The sequence below is a fragment of the Sus scrofa genome, chromosome 3, assembly GCF_000003025.6.
Source record: "Sus scrofa isolate TJ Tabasco breed Duroc chromosome 3, Sscrofa11.1, whole genome shotgun sequence".
Taxonomy (NCBI): domain Eukaryota; kingdom Metazoa; phylum Chordata; class Mammalia; order Artiodactyla; family Suidae; genus Sus; species Sus scrofa.
In genome coordinates, this window is record NC_010445.4 from 32,547,762 (window position 1) to 32,566,575 (window position 18,814).

General features: G+C 37.7%; 1 protein-coding gene across 8 annotated transcripts in view; it reads right to left on the reverse strand.

Annotated features, from left to right (window-relative positions):
- Nucleotides 1-18,814, reverse strand: part of ATF7IP2 (activating transcription factor 7 interacting protein 2) — a 75,485-nt gene that overhangs the window by 24,300 nt on the left and 32,371 nt on the right. For all 8 annotated transcript variants that reach the window (XM_021086649.1, XM_021086648.1, XM_021086651.1 and 5 more), the window contains one exon: nucleotides 11,163-11,323. In XM_021086649.1, coding sequence (XP_020942308.1) covers nucleotides 11,163-11,323 — 161 coding nt within the window. The remainder of the gene's footprint in view (nucleotides 1-11,162; nucleotides 11,324-18,814) is intronic.

The window sequence follows — 18,814 nt, forward strand, 5'->3', positions numbered from 1 at the left end:
GTTTGATCGCTGGCCTTGCTCAGTGGGTAAGGATCTGGCATTGCCGTGAGCTGTGGCATAGGTCACAGACGGGCTCGGATCTGGTGTTGCTGTGGCTGTGGTGTAGGCCGGTGGCTATAGCTCTGATTAGACCCCTAGCCTGGGAACCTCCATATGCCTTGGGTGTGGCCCTGAAAAGACAGAAAGACCAAAAAAAAAAAAAAAAAAAAAAAAAAGAGAGAGAGAGAAACAAAAGGTTCTATTTTACCTTCACTCATTCCTTTTCTGATGATCTTCTTTATGTAGAGCTGACTTTCTGACTTATTTTCCTTCTCTATGAAGGATTTTTAACACTTCTTGCAAGGCAGGTCTACTGGCAACAAACACCCTAAATTTTTGTTTGAGAAAGTCTTTATTTCTTTCACTTTTGAAGGATAATTTCACAGTGTGCAGAATTTTAGGTTGGTAGTTTTTCAAAATATTTCACTCCACTCTCCTTGTTTACAGAGTTTCTAAGAAATTGTATGTGAATCTTACTTTTGCTCCTCTATAGGTAAGGCATTTTTTCCTTAGCTTCTGCCAAGATTTTATCTTTAATTTTCTGAAATTTAAATATGATGTGCCTAGGTATATGTTTTTGGTATTTACCCTGCTTGCTTGGTGTTCCAAGCCTCTTGGATCTGTGGCTTGGTGTCTAACATTAACTTGGGGAAAATTCTCAGCCACTCTTACTTCAAATATTGCTGCTGTTCCTTTCTTTTTTTTCCTTCTTTCAAAATTGGAGTCTTCTCAAACCCAGCCACTGCTTTGTCAACTAAGTTTATATAATATTCTAAATCCTTTGTTATCACTTCTTCAACAGCCTTCACAAGATCTTTATCAAGAATAGATTCTATCTCAAGAAACCACTTTCTTTATCTGTTAAAGTTTTATCAGAGATTATCTTCAGGCTCCACTTCTAATTCTAGTTCTCTTGCTATTTCCTTCACATTGGCAGTTACTTCCTCCACTGAAGTCTTAAACCTCTCAGTCATCCATGAAGGTTAGAATCAACTTCTCCCAAACTCCTGTAAATATTGTTAATTTTGACCTCTTCCCATGAATCATGAATGTTCTTAATAGGTCTGGAGTGGTGAATCCTTTCCAGAAGGTTTTCAATTTACTTTGCTCAGATCCATTGAAGGAATCACTATCTATGGCAGCTATAGTTTTTAAAAATACTTAAAAATAATAAACTGAAGTGCCTTCTTGATTCAAGGGCTGCAGAAAGGATGCTGTGTTAGCAGGCATGAAAACAATATTAAATCTCTTTGTACATCTCCATTAGAGCTCTTGGGTAACAGGTGCATTGTCAATAAGCAGTAATATTTTAAGAGGCATCTTCTTCATGAGGAGTAGGTATCATTGTTCGCTTGAGTAAAATATTCAGAAATTCAAACCAGGATGTACTGTCATCCAGGCTTTGTTGCTCTATTTAGCCCAGGCAAAGAAGATTCAGCATAATTCTTATGGCCCCTAAGATTTTTGGAAAGGTAAATGAGCACTGGCTTCAACTGAAAAGTCATCTGCTGCTTTAGCCCCACAAAAGAGAGAGAGCCTGTCCTTTAAAGTTTTGAAGCCAGGCATTGACTTCTCTGTAGCTATCACATCCTGCATGGCATCTTCTTAAAATATAAAGTCGTTTCATCTACACCAAAAATCTTCTGCTTAGTGTAATCACCTTCATTAGTTACCTTTGCTAGATCTTCTGAATAGCTTGCTGCAGTTTCTATGTCAGCACGCGCTACTTCACCTTGCACTGTTATGGAGACAGCTTCTTTCCTTAAACCTCATGAGCCAACCCCTGCAAACTTTTTTTTCCAGCTTCCTTACTACTCTAAGTCTTCATAGAACTGAAGAGTAAGAAGTATGCTCTAGATTAGGCTTTGGTTTAAGTGAATGTAGTGGTTGGTCTGATCTTATATCCAGACCGATAAACTTTTATATCAGAAATAGGGCTGTTCTGCTTTCTTATCATTCATGTGCTCTGCACTAGTATTTTTAATTTCCTTCAAGAACTTTTCCTTTGCATTCAGAACTTGGCTAACTGGTGCAAGAGGCCTAGTTTTTCGACTCTCTCAGCTTTCAACATGCCCTCCTAACTAAGCTTAATCATGTCTAGCCTTTGACTTAAAGTGGGAGATATGTGGCTCCTCCCCTTTCACTCAAACACTTAGAGGCCAATGTAGGGGTTATTAATTGGCCTGATTTCAATATGGTTATGTCGGAGTTCCTGTCGTGGCTCAGTGGTTAACGAATCTGACTAGGAACCATGAGGTTGCGGGTTCAATCCCTGGCCTTGCTCAGTGGGTTAAGGATCCGGCGTTGCCGTGAGCTGTGGTGTAGATTGCAGATGTGGCTCAGATTCCGAGTTGCTGTGGCTCTGGCGTAGGCCAGTGGCTACAGCTCCAATTCAACCCCTGGGAACCTCCATATGCCATGGGAGCAGCCCAAGAAATGGCAAAAAGACAAAAACAAAAAAAAATATGGTTATGTCTCAGAGAGTAGAGAGGCCTAAGGGAGGGAGAGATGGGGGAGTGGCTGCTCAGTGAAGCAGTCAGAACACACACATTTTTTAAGCCCACTGCCTTATATGGGTGTAGTTTGTGGCACTCCATAACAAGTCCATTAAAGATCACTGAACAGATCACCATGACAAATATTATGATAATGGAAAAGTTCAAAATATTGTGAAAATTGCCAAAATGTGACACAAAAAAACATGAAGTGAGCAAATGCTGTTGGAAAAATGATGCTAATTGTTTGATGCAGTGTTGCCACAAACCTTCAATTTGCAAAAACAAAACAAAACAAAACAACAGTATCTATGATGCACAATAAAGCAAAGTGCAATGAAACAAGTCATGCCTGTATGTGATGCTATAAACATACCAGTGTGGCTAAAATGAAGAAGACAGATAATACCAAGTGTTGGCAAGGATATGGAATAAGTGTAACTTCATACAACTTCTTTGGTAAAATGTTTGGTAGTATCTATTAAACCTGAAAACACACACCCTTTGACCTACCAATTCCACTTCCAGTCAAATGTCCAACAGAAATGTATATATATATATACATTCACCAACAGACATGTAAAGGAATGTTCAGAGCAGCACTAATTATAATTTCCCCAATCTGCATATAACTCAGATGCCCATCAACAGCTGTGAATGGAGTAAGGTGTGGGATATTCATATGATGGATATTATATAAGACAGTAATGAGAAGGAGCAAATTATTGTTACTAAGCAGTAGCATGGATGAATCTCTTAACACAGAAAGTTGGGCAAAAGAGGCAAGACACCAAAGAGTTCATTGATATGATGACATTTATATAAAGGTGAAGAGGAGACAAAAACAGTTCACGGTGTTAGCAGTTAGGATGACGTTTACTGAAGTCAGTGAAGGAGGGATGATGGCGACTGGCATGAGACAGAATGGATGCCACTGGTGTTTTTTTTTGATCCGGGTAATACTTACAAAATGTGTTTACTTTGTCAAAATTCACCAAGCTATACATACATTTATGTTTAGTTTTCAGTAGGTATATCAATTAACTTTATTTTAAAAATTGTGTGTGTGTGTATGTATGTAGGTAAAGCTGCTAATGCTTATCCTGAGAAATGCATCTATAAGAAGAATGTGGCTGAAATCACAGTGGACTGTACTGGGGAGACAAAAATTGGAGTAAAGACCAGCTAGACCATAGGAATGGGATAACATCAGAATAGACTGAGTCTTATAAAAACTGCTAATCAGCCTTAGTTCTGCCCAATGCCTAACTGGACGGAAATGTTGTATTATTTACCTACTGCTATATAACCATTTATCCCCAAACATGCTGTCTTTAAAAAATAAACATTTAGATGGCCAAAAGACACATGAAAAGATGTTCAACATCATTCATTATTAGAGAAATGCAATCAAAACCACTATGAGATACCACTTTACACCAGCCAGAATGGCCATCATCAAAAAGTCTCCAAACAATAAGTGCAGGAGAGGGTGTGGAGAAAAAGGAACCCTAGTACACTGTTGGTGGGATTGTAAATTGGTGCAACCACTGTGGAAAACAGTATGGAGATTCCTCAGAAAACTCAAAATAGAACTACCATTTGATCCAGCCATCCCACTCCTGGACATCTATCCAGAGAAAACCACGTACTCCGATGTTCATTGCAGCACTATTTTAAAGAGCCAAGACATGGAAACAACCTAAATGTCCATCGACAGAGGAGTGGATCAAGAAGATGTGGTACATATACACAGTGGAATATGACTCAGCCATTAAAAACAACAAAATACTGGCATTTTTAGCAACATGGATGGACCTATCATGCTAAGTGAAGTCAGTCAGACAATGAGACGCCAACATCAAATGCTTTCACTGACATGTGGAATCTGAAAAAGGGACAGAATGAACTTCTTTGCAGAACAGATACTGACTCACAGACTTTGAAAAACTTATGGTTTCCAAAGGAGACAGTTTGGGGGGTGGGGGGATGCGCTGGGGTTGTGGGATGGAAATCCTATAAAAATGGATTGTGATGATCATTTTACAACTATAAGTGTAATACATTCATTGAGTAATAAAAAATAAATTAAAAATAAACATTATTTCATTGTTTTTGTGGGGAAAGTAGGGAACAGAATAGTTGGGAGGTTTCGGCACAGGATTTTTCATGACATTGGAGCCAGGATGTTGGCAGGAGCTGCAGTCATCTGAAGACATGACTGAGGCGGCAAGTTCTGCTTCCAAAATGGCTTACTCACATGCCTACTGGCGGGGTGCCTCACTATGTGGGTGCAGAGGCTGCTTGATGTCCTCAAGTAACCTATTCTTGTCACCATCTTATCATGTCAGTTAACTTGCCCCAGAGTAAGCAGTCCAAGAGAAAGCAAGGAAGCTACAATGTCTTTTCAATTTCATTACATACAGTTACTTTGCCACTTTTGTATTCTATTTGCTGTCTCTAAGTGTAGTGCAAGACAGGAATCAGGCTCCATCTTTTAATGGAAAGACTCTCAAAGAATTTATGGGCATATTTTAAAACCATTAACAAAAGAGGCTGTGTTCCTCTCGCTGCCTCCTATCAGAATATAGGGTGAATCTATCATGATAGAAGATATTTAGAGCCTCCACAATTTTCAATATACATTGCCTAAGATTCAAACAAAAACATCAATAGGTATAATAAGAAACTGAGCAAACTTGAAGTATAGTAAACAGAAACAGAGCTCAAAGTGACCTTGATATGAATTATAAAAAATAAACCAGAAAATAATAGTGATTAAAATATTCAACACGTGGATGACAAGATGAACTTCATCAGAGGACTTGAATCTATAAAAATGGATCTAATGGGAAGAGGAGACTGGAAAATTAAACAAACTGAGACTAAAAACACAATACATTAATTTAACAGCCATTTTGATCCAGGTGAAGAGAGAATTCGTAAACTAGAAAATAGAAAATCTCCAGACAAAAGCAGAGAGAACAGAAAAGATGGAGTATACAAAGAAATATGTAATTGGAATATCAGAAGGGGAGAAGAGATAGAATGGTGCAGAAGCAATATCTAAAAAGATAATAGCCAAGAATTTTCTAAAGATTATGAAAGGCATGAAGTCACAGATTCAAGGAAAAAACTATGAGCCCCAATCGAAATAAATTCCTCCCCACCCCAGTATCATACAGCATACTGAAGAAAACCATGGATATGTAGATTATCTTGAAAGCAGCTAGAGAAGTAGAGACACTATCCTTAAAGAAGGAACAATAATATGGATATCTAACTTTTCAACAGAAACAATGAAAGTTTGAAGACAATGCAATAACATCCTGAACGTGTTGAAAATAACTGCCAACCTATAATTAATTCAATACTCATGTTAAAATATCCTTTAATGGAGTTCCCATTGCGGCTCAGTGGAAACAATCTGACTAGCATCCATGAGGATGCGGGTTGGATTCCTGGCCTTGCTCAGTGCATTAAGGATCCGGCGTTGCTGTGAGCTGTGGTGTAGGTCGAAGACGCAGCTCTGATCCCACATTGCATTGCTGTGGTGTAGTCCGGCAGCTAGAGCTCTGATTTAATCCCTAGCCTGGAAACTTCCATATGCTGTGGGTGCAGCCCTAAAAAGACAAAAGCTAGAGAAAATAAAATACTAAGAAAATCATAAGGAAAATAATTTATAGTACTGTCTTGTATTTATTGATACTGTTAAGTTTACACTGTTTACAAGATGATTTGTCTATGAGTACCTACATCAATATTATCCTGTGTGATACACACTGCCATAGATGTTACATGTATGATGAACACTAGACATGAAAAATGTGAAAAAGAAATTTTTGTTTATAGGTACTATATTTATGGGGAAAAAATCCATGCATAAGTGGACCCAAGCAGTTTAAACTCTTGTTTTTCAAGGGTCAACTGTATTTAGGTAATGCTAAATGAATGACTGCACAAAGTAATGATATTGTCTGATGAGATTTAAAATAATGTAAAATTTAAATGTGTAAAACAAATGAGGGAGAAGCAATAGATGAAAGGTCCTAAGGTTAAGCATTGCCTATAAAATGGCATAAGTAGCAATTCTTATTAGACTCTAATATTAAATTGAGTCTAGAAACTTTATCATGATCTTTCGGATAACTTCTACAGGTACAATGAAAGATGTATGATTGAAGAGGTAATGAGAAATGGAAAAAAGAAACCCAAAGGAAGACTAAAACAGGCAGAGAGAGATACAGATAAGGGAAAAGGACCGTAAAATAATGGGACAAACAGAAAACAAGCAGTAAGATTGTAGTTATAAACTCACATTTATCAGTAGGACTACGTTAAACATAAATAATCTAAAATTTCTAATATATATATTTTTTCAATTTAGATTAAAAATACATGCTCAGCTTAATAAATAAAGGTCCATGTGACCTCTACTCAGATACATTTTTAAATATCAGCACTTCAGAAACCCATGTGCCTCTATCCTGCATCATAAATCTCCTTCATAAATAGCATTTGTGATACTAAATTCTTTAGATTTACCATCTAGCTTTGAACTCCTAAAACATGTTATTTTTGCTATTTTTTGAACTTCATTCGAATGGAATCATACTATTCCTGGTATATGCTTCTCAATAATGTTTTTGTGGGATAACTCATACTATTACATGTGAATGTAGTTTCTTCATTCTCATTAATGTACAAAAGTCCACCATTATGGATTTACAGCAATTATTGTTCTTTTCAACTGTAGATGAACATTTTTTTCTTATGGGTTTTGGCTATTATGGAAAATGCTAATAAACATGTGTACATATTCAATATGGACATATATATAGGGTGTATGTATATATATTATATGGTATGGACACACATATATGGGGGGGTGTGTGTGTGTGGTGTGAGTGTATATATATAGAGCCTTCCTATCCCTCGATATATACCATGGGGATATATCGAGGGATAGGATGGCTAGGTCAAAGGATATTTAGATTTTCAGTATTTTTAGATAATGCCAAATTTATTCTAAAGACTATACAGATTTACTCACCCAACAACAAAATACTAAATAAAACCAATTCCCTTTATCACAAAACCTCATCAAAACCTGGTATTGTCAGGTTTTTAAAATATTTTACTTCTCCTTACCTGATATGAAACGGTATCTCATTGTGGTTTTAATTTGCATTTCCCTGATTACTAGTGAAGATGGGCACCTTTTCATATGTTTATTTGCCATTTGGAATTCCTCTTTGTGAAGTAGATATACAAGTCTTTCGCCCATTTTTCTTTTGCATTATCTGGATTTTACTCATTGATTTGCTGAAGTTCTTTATATATATTCTGGGTACTAGTCCTCTATAGGTTATATGTGCTGCGAGTATCTTCTCCCACTCGATGGCCTGTCTTCTCACTATCTTTATAGTGCCTTTTGAGAAAAGAAGTTTCTAATTTTAATCTGATAAAATGGATCAGTTTTTTCTTTTATGGCAAGGGTATCTGTGTCTTAAAAAATCTTTCCTTATCCGAAGTTCATGAAGACATTCTATGCTACCTTCTAAAAGTTTCACAATTTTCCTTTAGATATTTAGTTAATTCACATGAGACTGATGTATATAGCCTGATAAACGGATCCAATTTCTTTCATGTTTCCCCCAATTTGAATAGCACCACTTATTAAAAGCCAATTATTTCCCAGATGATCTGCCATACAATCTCCAATACAAATCACTCATACATATATGCTTAGGTTTCTGGATTCGCTGTTACCCTGCTTTATTTGTCTAGCACTTGACGATATCACATTATCCTCACTACTGCAGTTTCTTAATGTGCTGACATCGATGGCAAATTCCCTCTTGTTTCTCTACTTTAAGGATATCTTGGCCTCTTAACCCGCTGCACTTATATATACATTTAGAATCAAATCAGCTTGTCAAGTTTCACAAAATTACATACTGGGAAACTAACTGAAATTGTACTCTATAAATTAATTTGGCCAAAAGTAAAAACATTTTATAATACTACATTTTCCAAACCACAAACATAGTACATTTCTCTACTGAATTCTTCTTTAAATGTCAAAGTTTTGTAATTTCCTTCAGAATTATTATGTCTTGTTAGTTGTATTTCTGGGTACTTGATATTGAATACTAGTATGCATTTAAAATTTTTTTCATTTCCTAATTGTTTATATCTGGCATATAGGAACACAATTGATTTCTTATATATTTCAATTTGGCAATCTTACTGAATCCTTATTAGTCCTAATAATTTGTCTGTAAGTTACTTTTTTTACAGCCACATCTGCAACCTACACGGCAGCTCATGGCAACACCAGATCCTTAACCCACTGAGCTAGGCCAGGGATTGAACTTGCATCCTCATGGACACTAGATGGGTTCCTAACCACTGAGCCACAACGGGAACTCCTGTAAGTTCCTTTGGATTTCCTACATATCTCCAATCATTTAAGAATAGTAATATTTACTGTTCCTTTTTGAATCTTTCATATTTTTCTTTAAATTTTTTGTGTTCTTGAATTAGCCAAGATATCCAGTATAACATTAAAGTGGTAATCCTTCTATTTTTATTTCAAAGGAAATATTTCCAATATTTTACTATCAGATTTAAGGTTATTATACTCTTTTTATCAGACTCCTTTACAGAAGTTACTTCCTAGTCTACATTTGCCAAGAATTTGTTTCTAATCATAAACAGATATTTTATCAAATCCACATCTATTTTGAGCTGATGATTCTTCTCATATTACATAAGTTGATTTTTTAAAATCATTAAACAAATATTGCAGGATTCCTGGAAGAAAGTCAACTTCTGTAGATTGTTGAATTTGATTTTCTGGTTTTGGATATCTCTATTTTGCAAGTAAAAGTAAACTGTAATTTTCAATTTCTGAAAAATCTTTAAATTGATTTATCAAAGTAGCAGAGTTACACTAAATTTTATTATCTATTCTCGTAAAAGGAACTGAAGAATATTCCCTCTTTTTTTTTATTCTTTGGAATAGTTTGTTTAAAACTGATATTGTTTCTGCTTTAAGTGTTTTATAAAGTTCACCACTGAACGGGCCTATCAGGGTCAAGTTACACCTTTATTACACCTAGTCTCACATTCATCACGGATGGAGAGGGCCGCCTGAAACAGTTTGATAAAATGCACATTCCTCCTTCATTACAGAGCATAAGGTCAACTGTTCGTATCATAGATATAAGCCACTCAAATTTAATATATTTTTGTCCATTAAATGCTATTTTAATGGTATCTTCACTTTTTCACTTCCATGAACAGCATTTTATTTTTCTTTTTTGTCACTTTATGATTTTCAGCACAGGTGTTAACAAGCGGTAAAACAAAGACTCACTGAAATGTGACTCCTGCCTTCACGAACTAAATAAATGACTTCTTCACAGCAGCTTTCTGGCTCAAAACTAAAATGCTGGCCTCAATATTATGGAATATTAGGGTTTCTTTTTTTTCGACAGGCAAGAAATAGATTTATTAAGATAGGACGCTTGTGAGAGATGCAGGAGGGCAGGCAAGGAGGCTCTGCCTGGTTTCTTTTGAAGAGTCAAAACTGCATGTAAATTCTCAAATACCAAGAATCTCCTCTAAATGGTGTATCTTCATAATGCTTCTCCTTCGTTTTGTGGCATCCTTGAGTATGCAGTTATTTGGCGGAAAGGGTGCAGTTCTTCAAACAATGGCCATAATTCTTTTTTTGGCTGTGCCTGAGGCATATGTCGTAAGTTCCCGGGCCAAGGGTTGGACCCATACCACAGCAGTAACCAGAGCCACAGCAGTGGCAACGCTGCATCCTTAATCTGCTGAACCACCAAGGAACTCCTAATTCACTTATTTTTGTTGATAAATTTTCCTCTTTTTAAAAGCTGAGGGATAATTTAACAATGTAAAAGCAAAACCATAGGACATTTTTAAGGAGTAAATGTTAAAAATAAATAACATTACAAAGCTCCAAAACTACTGATAATCACCAGTGAAAAGAATTCATTAAAATGTGGCCCCACCCCGAACCTTGAACATCAATCCAGGCCAGGCTCACCCATCATGCTTTCTCGTTAAACTGAACTACCTCTTCCCTACCAGCCCCACATCTTTTATAGACTAGATTGGAGAGTAGGGGTCTCAGCTGCTCTGTGATCAATTAGATGAGTAAGTTAACTTGTTCACTCTAATGTGAAGTTCTGATAGTACTTTTAACATGCAGGGAACTAATTTTAGATACTTTTTCCTAGTCTTACTCTTCTGTGTACTTTTTTAAAACTAATGTTTCATAGGGCCTTGATGCTTTCCTGTGTAGAAGTGGAAACGACTGGAGTGATCCAGTTGATCACTCAGCTGCCACACCAAAAATGGAGAGCATCCCAATGAAAAAATCTGATCACCTAACCAATTGAGAATTTTCTTTAATACTGTTACAATAACAACGAAAGCTGGAGTACCAATTCCATTTCTTCATAACACACAAAAAGTGTTCTCATAAATGTGAAGCTTGAAGCTACTGTATGCTTAACTAAGAAAAAGAGACTATGTGCTTATAAACATATTTAGATAAGTAAGTTTATGCATTTTTATAGAAATGCCTACCTTTCAGAAACAGCCTCATTATGATCCCGTGACACATTAACCTTTTCACTTGCTTTTTCTGAAGGGTTAGAAGGTTCCGAGTTCACAGAAGTTTTTCTTTCCTGTGGACTATTAACTGACTCTGTATTCTTATCCAAATTCATAGTCTCTGAATTTACAACCTGTTAATTGGGTGAGGAAAAAGCAGTTGAGGGGAGGATTACCAATTGGGCTCTTTTACACAAAATTAATGATAGGTAAAATTTCGCTTGCAAAATCTTCTCAAAATAGTCTCACATACATATGAAAAAACATAAATTATATGCACCTATCAATGGCTGATGACCATGACTGCAGTTACTCTGCCAAAATGAATTTTAAAAAATACTTGAAAGAAATAAAAAAGACAGCACAAATCAACTTCCCAGCTTGAATGGAAAGAAGAACAAATACTTAAGTACTTAGACAACATTTTATTCCTATTAGTTTTAGGGACTAATAAACATTAGACTTTAACAAGTAAACTTACTTTGCTATACTTCTAATAACAGTGAAGACCAGAAATAAAGCAATTTTCCAACTTGTTCTATTTGATGCATTTTGGATAGGCTCAGAATTCCCCAAATCAAACCCTAGTTCCTTTTTATTAAATGGTTCCTCCCTTCAATTTCTCTCTTCCCTCTCACATTTCACTGTAAGCAAGAAATCAAGCCAAACCTTCAACACTTGCTCAAAAATCTCCTCAGCCTAATAAAAATTCATCACATAACTAAGTTCTACTTTCCATATCCCCGTAGGATCACACTAGCTGAACTTCTTGTCAGTATGTAACAGTTTCTAATAACATTTGAATCCTCACCAATGGTGCCTTTAAATGTCCATATTTCTACTGTCTATCTGGGGTTTCTCTAAGGTGTTGCTCATTTCCTCCTGAGACCTCACTTGCAGTCTTTAACATCTTCTTCTACTAAGAGTCTGATGAAAGCAATCTGGGCTTTTGAAAACTTATCTCCTCAATATTCTTCCAGCCTCTACCATTCCAAATCCACTTCCATTTGTTACAGCGGCACCCCCATACTGCCTGGTACCACGTTCTGTATTAGTTTCCTGAGGCTGCTGTAACAAATAACCACAAACTGGGTAGTTTAAAACAACAGAAATTTATTCTAGCACACTTTTGGAGGCCAGAAGTTTGAAATCAGTTTCATTAAGATCACGTTGTTGGCAGGTCTGCATCCCTTTTGGAGACTTCAGCGGAGAATCTGTTTCCTTTTTCCAGTTTCCTTGGCTTGTACCCCTGCCTCCATCTTCAGGGCCATCATTCCAACCTGCACATTTCTTGTCCCATCTCCATCTTGTTTGACCTTCATGACTCCAGTTTATAAGGACCCTTGTGATTATACTGAGCCCACCAGGATAATCTTCCCATCTGCAAGCTTCTTTTACCACATAAAGTAAGATATTCAGAGGTTCAGGGGATTAAGTCAAGAATATGTATATATTTAATTGGCCGCACTCACAGCATATGGCGATTCCAGGGCCAGAGACTGAATAGAGCCACAGCTGTGACCTACGCCCCAGTTGCAGCAATGCCAGATCCTTAACCCACTGAGCCAGGCTGGAAATCGTACCTGCACCTCCACAGCAACCCAAGCTGCTGCAGTTAGATTCTTAACCCACTGTGCCACACCAGGAACTCCAAGGACATCTTTGGAGGCCAATTTGCCACTATCAACATCCTGACACAATTAGCAGAAAAGCTGACATTTAGAGTACTACGCCCAATATTCTTTTCAAGTGTATGTGGAACATTCACCAAGGGAAAGTACATATTGGACTACAAAATAAGTGTCAATAACTCTCAAGATTGAAATTTTACATAGCATGTTCTTTGACCACAATGAAATTAGCTGTCAATAAAAATGAGATACCTAGAAATGTTTAGAAATTAAACATATATTTCTAAATAACCCATGGGTCAAAGAACAATACAAGGGAAATCAGAAATTATTTTAAACTGACAGAAAACAAAAATACAATATAATACAGATATTAATACACTCTCTACACTGAGAAATACGTAATATAAGCACTACGAAGATACTTAGAAAATGTAGTACTTAGAAGGAAATTTATAGCTTTAAATGTTTTCTAGTAGAAAAGATTAAAAATTAGTGCTCTTTCTCTCTTAAGCTGGAAGAAGAACAATTTATCCATAGTAAGACTGATGAAGAAAAAAGATAACATAGGTTATAGTATCACAAATGAAATAGAGTTTATATCACTAGCAAACTAAAGATCTACAAACTTTAAAAGGACAAGGGAAATTTATCAATAACTTCATGCCAACAAAGTCAACAACTTATATAAAACAGACAAATTCTCTGCTAGGAAACTTAAAAATGAAAACAGAAAAATCTGAATTGCTTTATACCAATTAAAGAACTACGTGTTCAAAAAAAAAAGTCCTCCTACAAGAAAGCTCCTTGCCCAAACAGTTTCCAGAGGTGGATTCCATCAAAAATTTAAGGAAGTAATACAAATCTTACACATGGAGTTCCCATCGTGGCACAGTAGAAACGAATCCAACTAGGAGCCATGAGGTTGCAGGTTTGATCCCTGGCCTCGCTCAGTGGGTTAAGGATCCAGTGTTGCCATGAGCTGTGGTGTAGGTCGAAGACATGGCTCAGACCTGGTATTGCTGTGGCTGTGGCTTAGGCTGGCAGCCATAGCTCTGATTAGACCCTATCCTGGGAATTTCCATATGCTGTGGGTGCGGCCCTAAAAAGCAAAATACACACACACACACACACACACACACATATATGTATTACACAAACTTTCAAAAATAGGGAAGGAAGTGCTTCCCAATTGATTTATTAAGGCTAGCACAAATATGATACCAAAGGGAATGAAGATACCATGAAAAAAATTCAGACTCTCTATCACAGATTATTTTAGATTTTATACAAAAAATATATACATACTAAACTTTACATAATGATACCCATGCTGAAATATTTTAGAAGTGTACACTGCAAAGTTTATTTTGATACAAAATACATTAGTACTTATGAATGTGCCAAATATAAAGATGGCTTAGAGGACGAGTAGACTAACAGATATATGACAAAAACAAATACACTAAATGGTAAAGGTAGACATTAGGCATTGACTACACAAGCATTCACTGTAAAATACTTTCAGGAGGCAGGATCAAGATGGCGGAGGAGTAAGATGTGGTGCTGACCTTCTCCCACAAACACATAAAAAACCTCATCTGCATGTAGAACAATTTGCACAGAACCTCTACCGAATACTGGCAGAAGACCTTAAACCTCCAAAAAGGGCAAAAAACACTATATAACTTGGTAGAACAAAAGGAAAAAAAGAGAGAGAAAGGAATCAGGATGGGACTAGCACTCCTGAGAGGGAGCTGTAAAGAGGAAAAGCACCCACACCCTGGGAAGCCTCCTGATGGGGAGGATCAGCCGAGACAGGACCTCAAAGCCTCAGAGAAAAGTGCAGCAGGTGGACTGAGGAGGTGAAAGCAGAGACAGAGCCATGTAGACCATCGGTACTACTTCCCATGATACCACAGACTGAAACGCTCAGGCAGGGGCTTGGCACTAAGACTCAGGCTCTGGAGGTCAGTTCTGGAGAAAAGACTAGGGTTGGCTGTGTGGAAACAGCCTGAAGGGCTAGGGAGTGATTTGCCAAGGGCCAGGGAACAGAGCACCACAGCCAAGGGAACCCAGGAGGAGGTCTGGGCCCGTGGTAGAAGCGAGGCACCATTGTTGGGGAGGGCAAGAGGAAGAGGGACAGACCGCCATAAGAATGTATTTCAATTCATACTCGTGGACTTTCGGAGGGTGGGCTACAGGCAAGGTGCCTCTTGCGTGGCCTACAGGTGGCAGGGGCAAACTCAGTAATCTCTGATTCCAGAGGTGGGCGTGGCCCACCACCACTAGGGGTCTGTGAAGAGGCATCACCTCAGAGGTTGGCACAGAGGAGGGCACTGCAACCAAGCACCAACGATTATTGCTCTCACTCCCCTGGGAACACACATGCTCTGCCGCAGCCCGTCAAGTGCTCCAGTTGCCACCTATGCCTGCCTGAGAGTCACTGCCACTTCCCAGGGACCTGCAACTAGGAGCAGCCTGTGCCACCTTCCCATGGGTCCTTGCCACCGTCAAGGGCCCAGAAACCAGGCACTGGCTACTAGAGCTGCCCATTGCGTCCAACTCCCTGGAAGCCCATGCAGCACCCTACAAATAAATAATAAGTCCTCACAAAATGCCCAGGGGTGCTCATGCATATCAATGGCCCTCCAAGACTACAATAGTTGTTTCCCCTAAACTCACAGAATTAGAAAAATAGAAGCAAAATGAAGCAGCTCAGGAACCATTCCCAGTTTAAATAACAGGTGAATTCACCTGAAGGAGCAAACAATGAAACAGACCTCTGCAGTCTAACAGACACTGAGTTCAAAAAGGAGACAGTGAAAATACTGAAGGAATTAAGGACAAATATGAAAGAATCAAGAGTGGATATGAACAGTAATGCAGATTGCTTTAGAAAGGAACTACGAAATGTAAGGAGGAGCCAACAAAAATTAGAAAATTCATTTGCAGAGATGCAAGCCGAGTTAAAGGCACTGAAGAGCAAAATGAACAATGCAGAGGAACGAATTAGTGACTTGGAAGATAGAATAATGGAAATCACCCAATCAGGATAGTACACAGAAAACCAAATGGAAAAACATGAAAATCCCTACACATTATAGGGATTCCAGAAAGAGAAGAAAAAGAAAAGGGGACTGAAAATATATTTGAAGAAATTATGGCTGAAAACTTCCCAAATCTAAAGAAAACAGATATCAAGATACAGGAAGCACAGAAGGCCCCAAACAAGTTGAGCCCAAACAGGCTCACACCAAGACATATTCTAATAAAAATGGTAAAAGTTAAAGATAAAGAGAGGATACTAAAGGTAGCAAGAGAAAAAGAATTATAAGAGAGCCCTCACCCCAAGGCTATCAGCTGATTGCTCTACAGAAACACTACAGGTCAGAAGAGGGTAGCAAGATATATTCAAAGTTGGAAAAGAGAAAAATTTGCAGCACAGACTACTACTCTACCCAACAAGAATATCATTTAAAATAGTAGGAGAAATAAAGAACTTCTCCAACAAACAAAAACAGAAAGAGTACAGCAACAGTAAACCCATTCTAAAAGAAATACTGAAAGGGATCCTCTAAATAAAAAAGAAATAGGATGGAGGAAATCACAATTGGAAAGTAGCCACTTAAATAATAAGCCAGTATACAGATCTAAAATGGAAAAAAAAAAAAAAAAACCGAAAACAAAAACCTATTGTAAAAGTGATGATAAACACAAGGAACAGCTAAAGGATAAACACAAAGATGTTAAAAAAAAAAAAGGACATCAAAATAATAAAATTTGGGGAAGGAAAGTAAGGAAATCTAGACTCTTTTTAAGAGTGCATTTGAGCCTATATCACCATCAGGCTAAAGCAAGCAGATATAGGAAGGAATTATCATATTTGAAAAATAAGGCAATCACAAATCAAAACCAAACATTACATCCACAAAAACTAAAAAGAAGAGGACACAAGCCTAAAATAAAGGGAAAACACCCAACCAAAAAAGAAAAAAAGGAATAAAGGAGAAATACAGAACTGGAAAATAAGGTTTAAAATGGCAATAAATACATATTAATCAATAATTATCTTAAATGTCAATAGACTGAATGCTCCAATAAAAAGACAAAGAGTGGAAGTTCCCATTGTGGTGCAGTGGAAACAAATCCAACTAGGAACCATGAGGTTGTGGGTTCAATCCCTGGCCTCTCTCAGTGGGTTAAGGATCTGGTGTTGCTGTGAGCTGTGGTGTAAGCCAGCAGCAGCAGCTCTGATTCAACCCCTAGCCTGGGAAGCTCCATATGCTGCAGGTGTGGCCCTATTAAAAAAAAAAAAAAGCAAAGTCTATAGGATGCTGCAAAAGTAGTTCTTAGAGGGAATTTCATAGTGATACAGGCCTTTCTCAAAAAAGAAGAAAAATCTCAAATCAACAACTTAACCTACCACCTAAAAGAGTTAGAAAAAGAAGAACAAAAGTCAGCAGAAGGAAGGAAATCATAAAGGTCAGAGAGGAAATCAGTAATAGAGATTCAAAAAACGGTAGGGAAAAAACTCCACAATAAAACCAAGAACTGGTTCCTTGAGCGGGTAAACAAAACTGACAAACCTCTGGCCAGACTAACCAAGAAGAGGAGGGAAAAAACTCAAACAAACAAACAAAAAGAAATGAAAAAGGGAAATCTCAATAGATACTGCAAAAAAGCTTAAGAGAATACTGTCAATAATTATATGCCAACAAATTTGACACCTAGAAGAAATGGACAACTTTCTAGAGACAGAGAGTCTGCCAAAAGTGCATCAAGAACAAACAGATCAACTGAACAGATGTATCACTAGAAATTAAATTGAATATGTAATAAAAACACTCCCTACAAACAAAAGTCTAGGACCACATTGCTTCACAGGCAAAATCTACCAAACATTCTAAGAAGAACTTAGACACATCCTTCTTAAAACTCAAAAGATATTGAGTTTTAAGACATTGTTTGAGGAGTTCCCATTGTGGCGCAGTGGTTAACGAATCCGACTAGGAACCATGAGGTTGCGGGTTCGGTCCCTGCCCTTGCTCAGTGGGTTAACGATCCGGCGTTGCCGTGAGCTGTGTGTGGTGTAGGTTGCAGATGCGGCTCGGATCCCGCGTTGCTGTGGCTCTGGCGTAGGCCGGTGGCTATGGCTCCGATTTGACCCCTAGCCTGGGAACCTCCATATGCCGCAGGGGTGGCCCAAGAAATAGCAAAAAGACAAAAACAAAAACAAAAAAAAAGACATTGTTTGAAGCTACCATCACCCTAGTACCAAAACCAGACAAATATACTACCTCAAAAAAATTACAGGCCAATATCTTTGATGAATATAGATGCAAAAATTCTCAGCAAAATTTTAGCCAACCAAATTCACCAACACATAAAAAAGATCATACACCACAACCAAGTGGGAGTCATCCCAAGTGTACAAGGATGGTTCAACATATGCAAATCAATCAAAGTCATGCACCATATAAACAAAAGTCAAAAACCACATGATTATCTCAATAGATGCAGAAAAAGCATTTGACAAAATCCAACTTCCATTCATAAAAACTTACCAGGGAGTTCCCGTTGTGGTGCAGGGGAAACGAATCCAGCTAGTATCCATGAGGATGCAGGTTCAATCCCTGGCCTCGCTCAGTGGGTAAGGGATCCAGTGTTGCCATGTGCTGTGGTGTAGGTTGCAGATGCAGCTCAGGTCCCACACTGCTGTGGCAAAGGCTGGCAGCTGCAGCTAAGATTCAACCCCTAGCCTGGGAACTTTCATATGCCACAAGTGTGGCCCTAAAAAAAACAAAAAAAAACCCAAAAAACAAACAAAAAAAAAACACCTCTTACCAAGGTGGGTAGAGAGGGAACATACCTTAACATAATGAAAGCCATTTATGACAAACCCACAGTCAAAGCACAAAGCTGACTTCACACAAAAACTACTCGAACTGATCAATAAATTCAGCAAAGTATCAGTATACAAGGTTAACATTT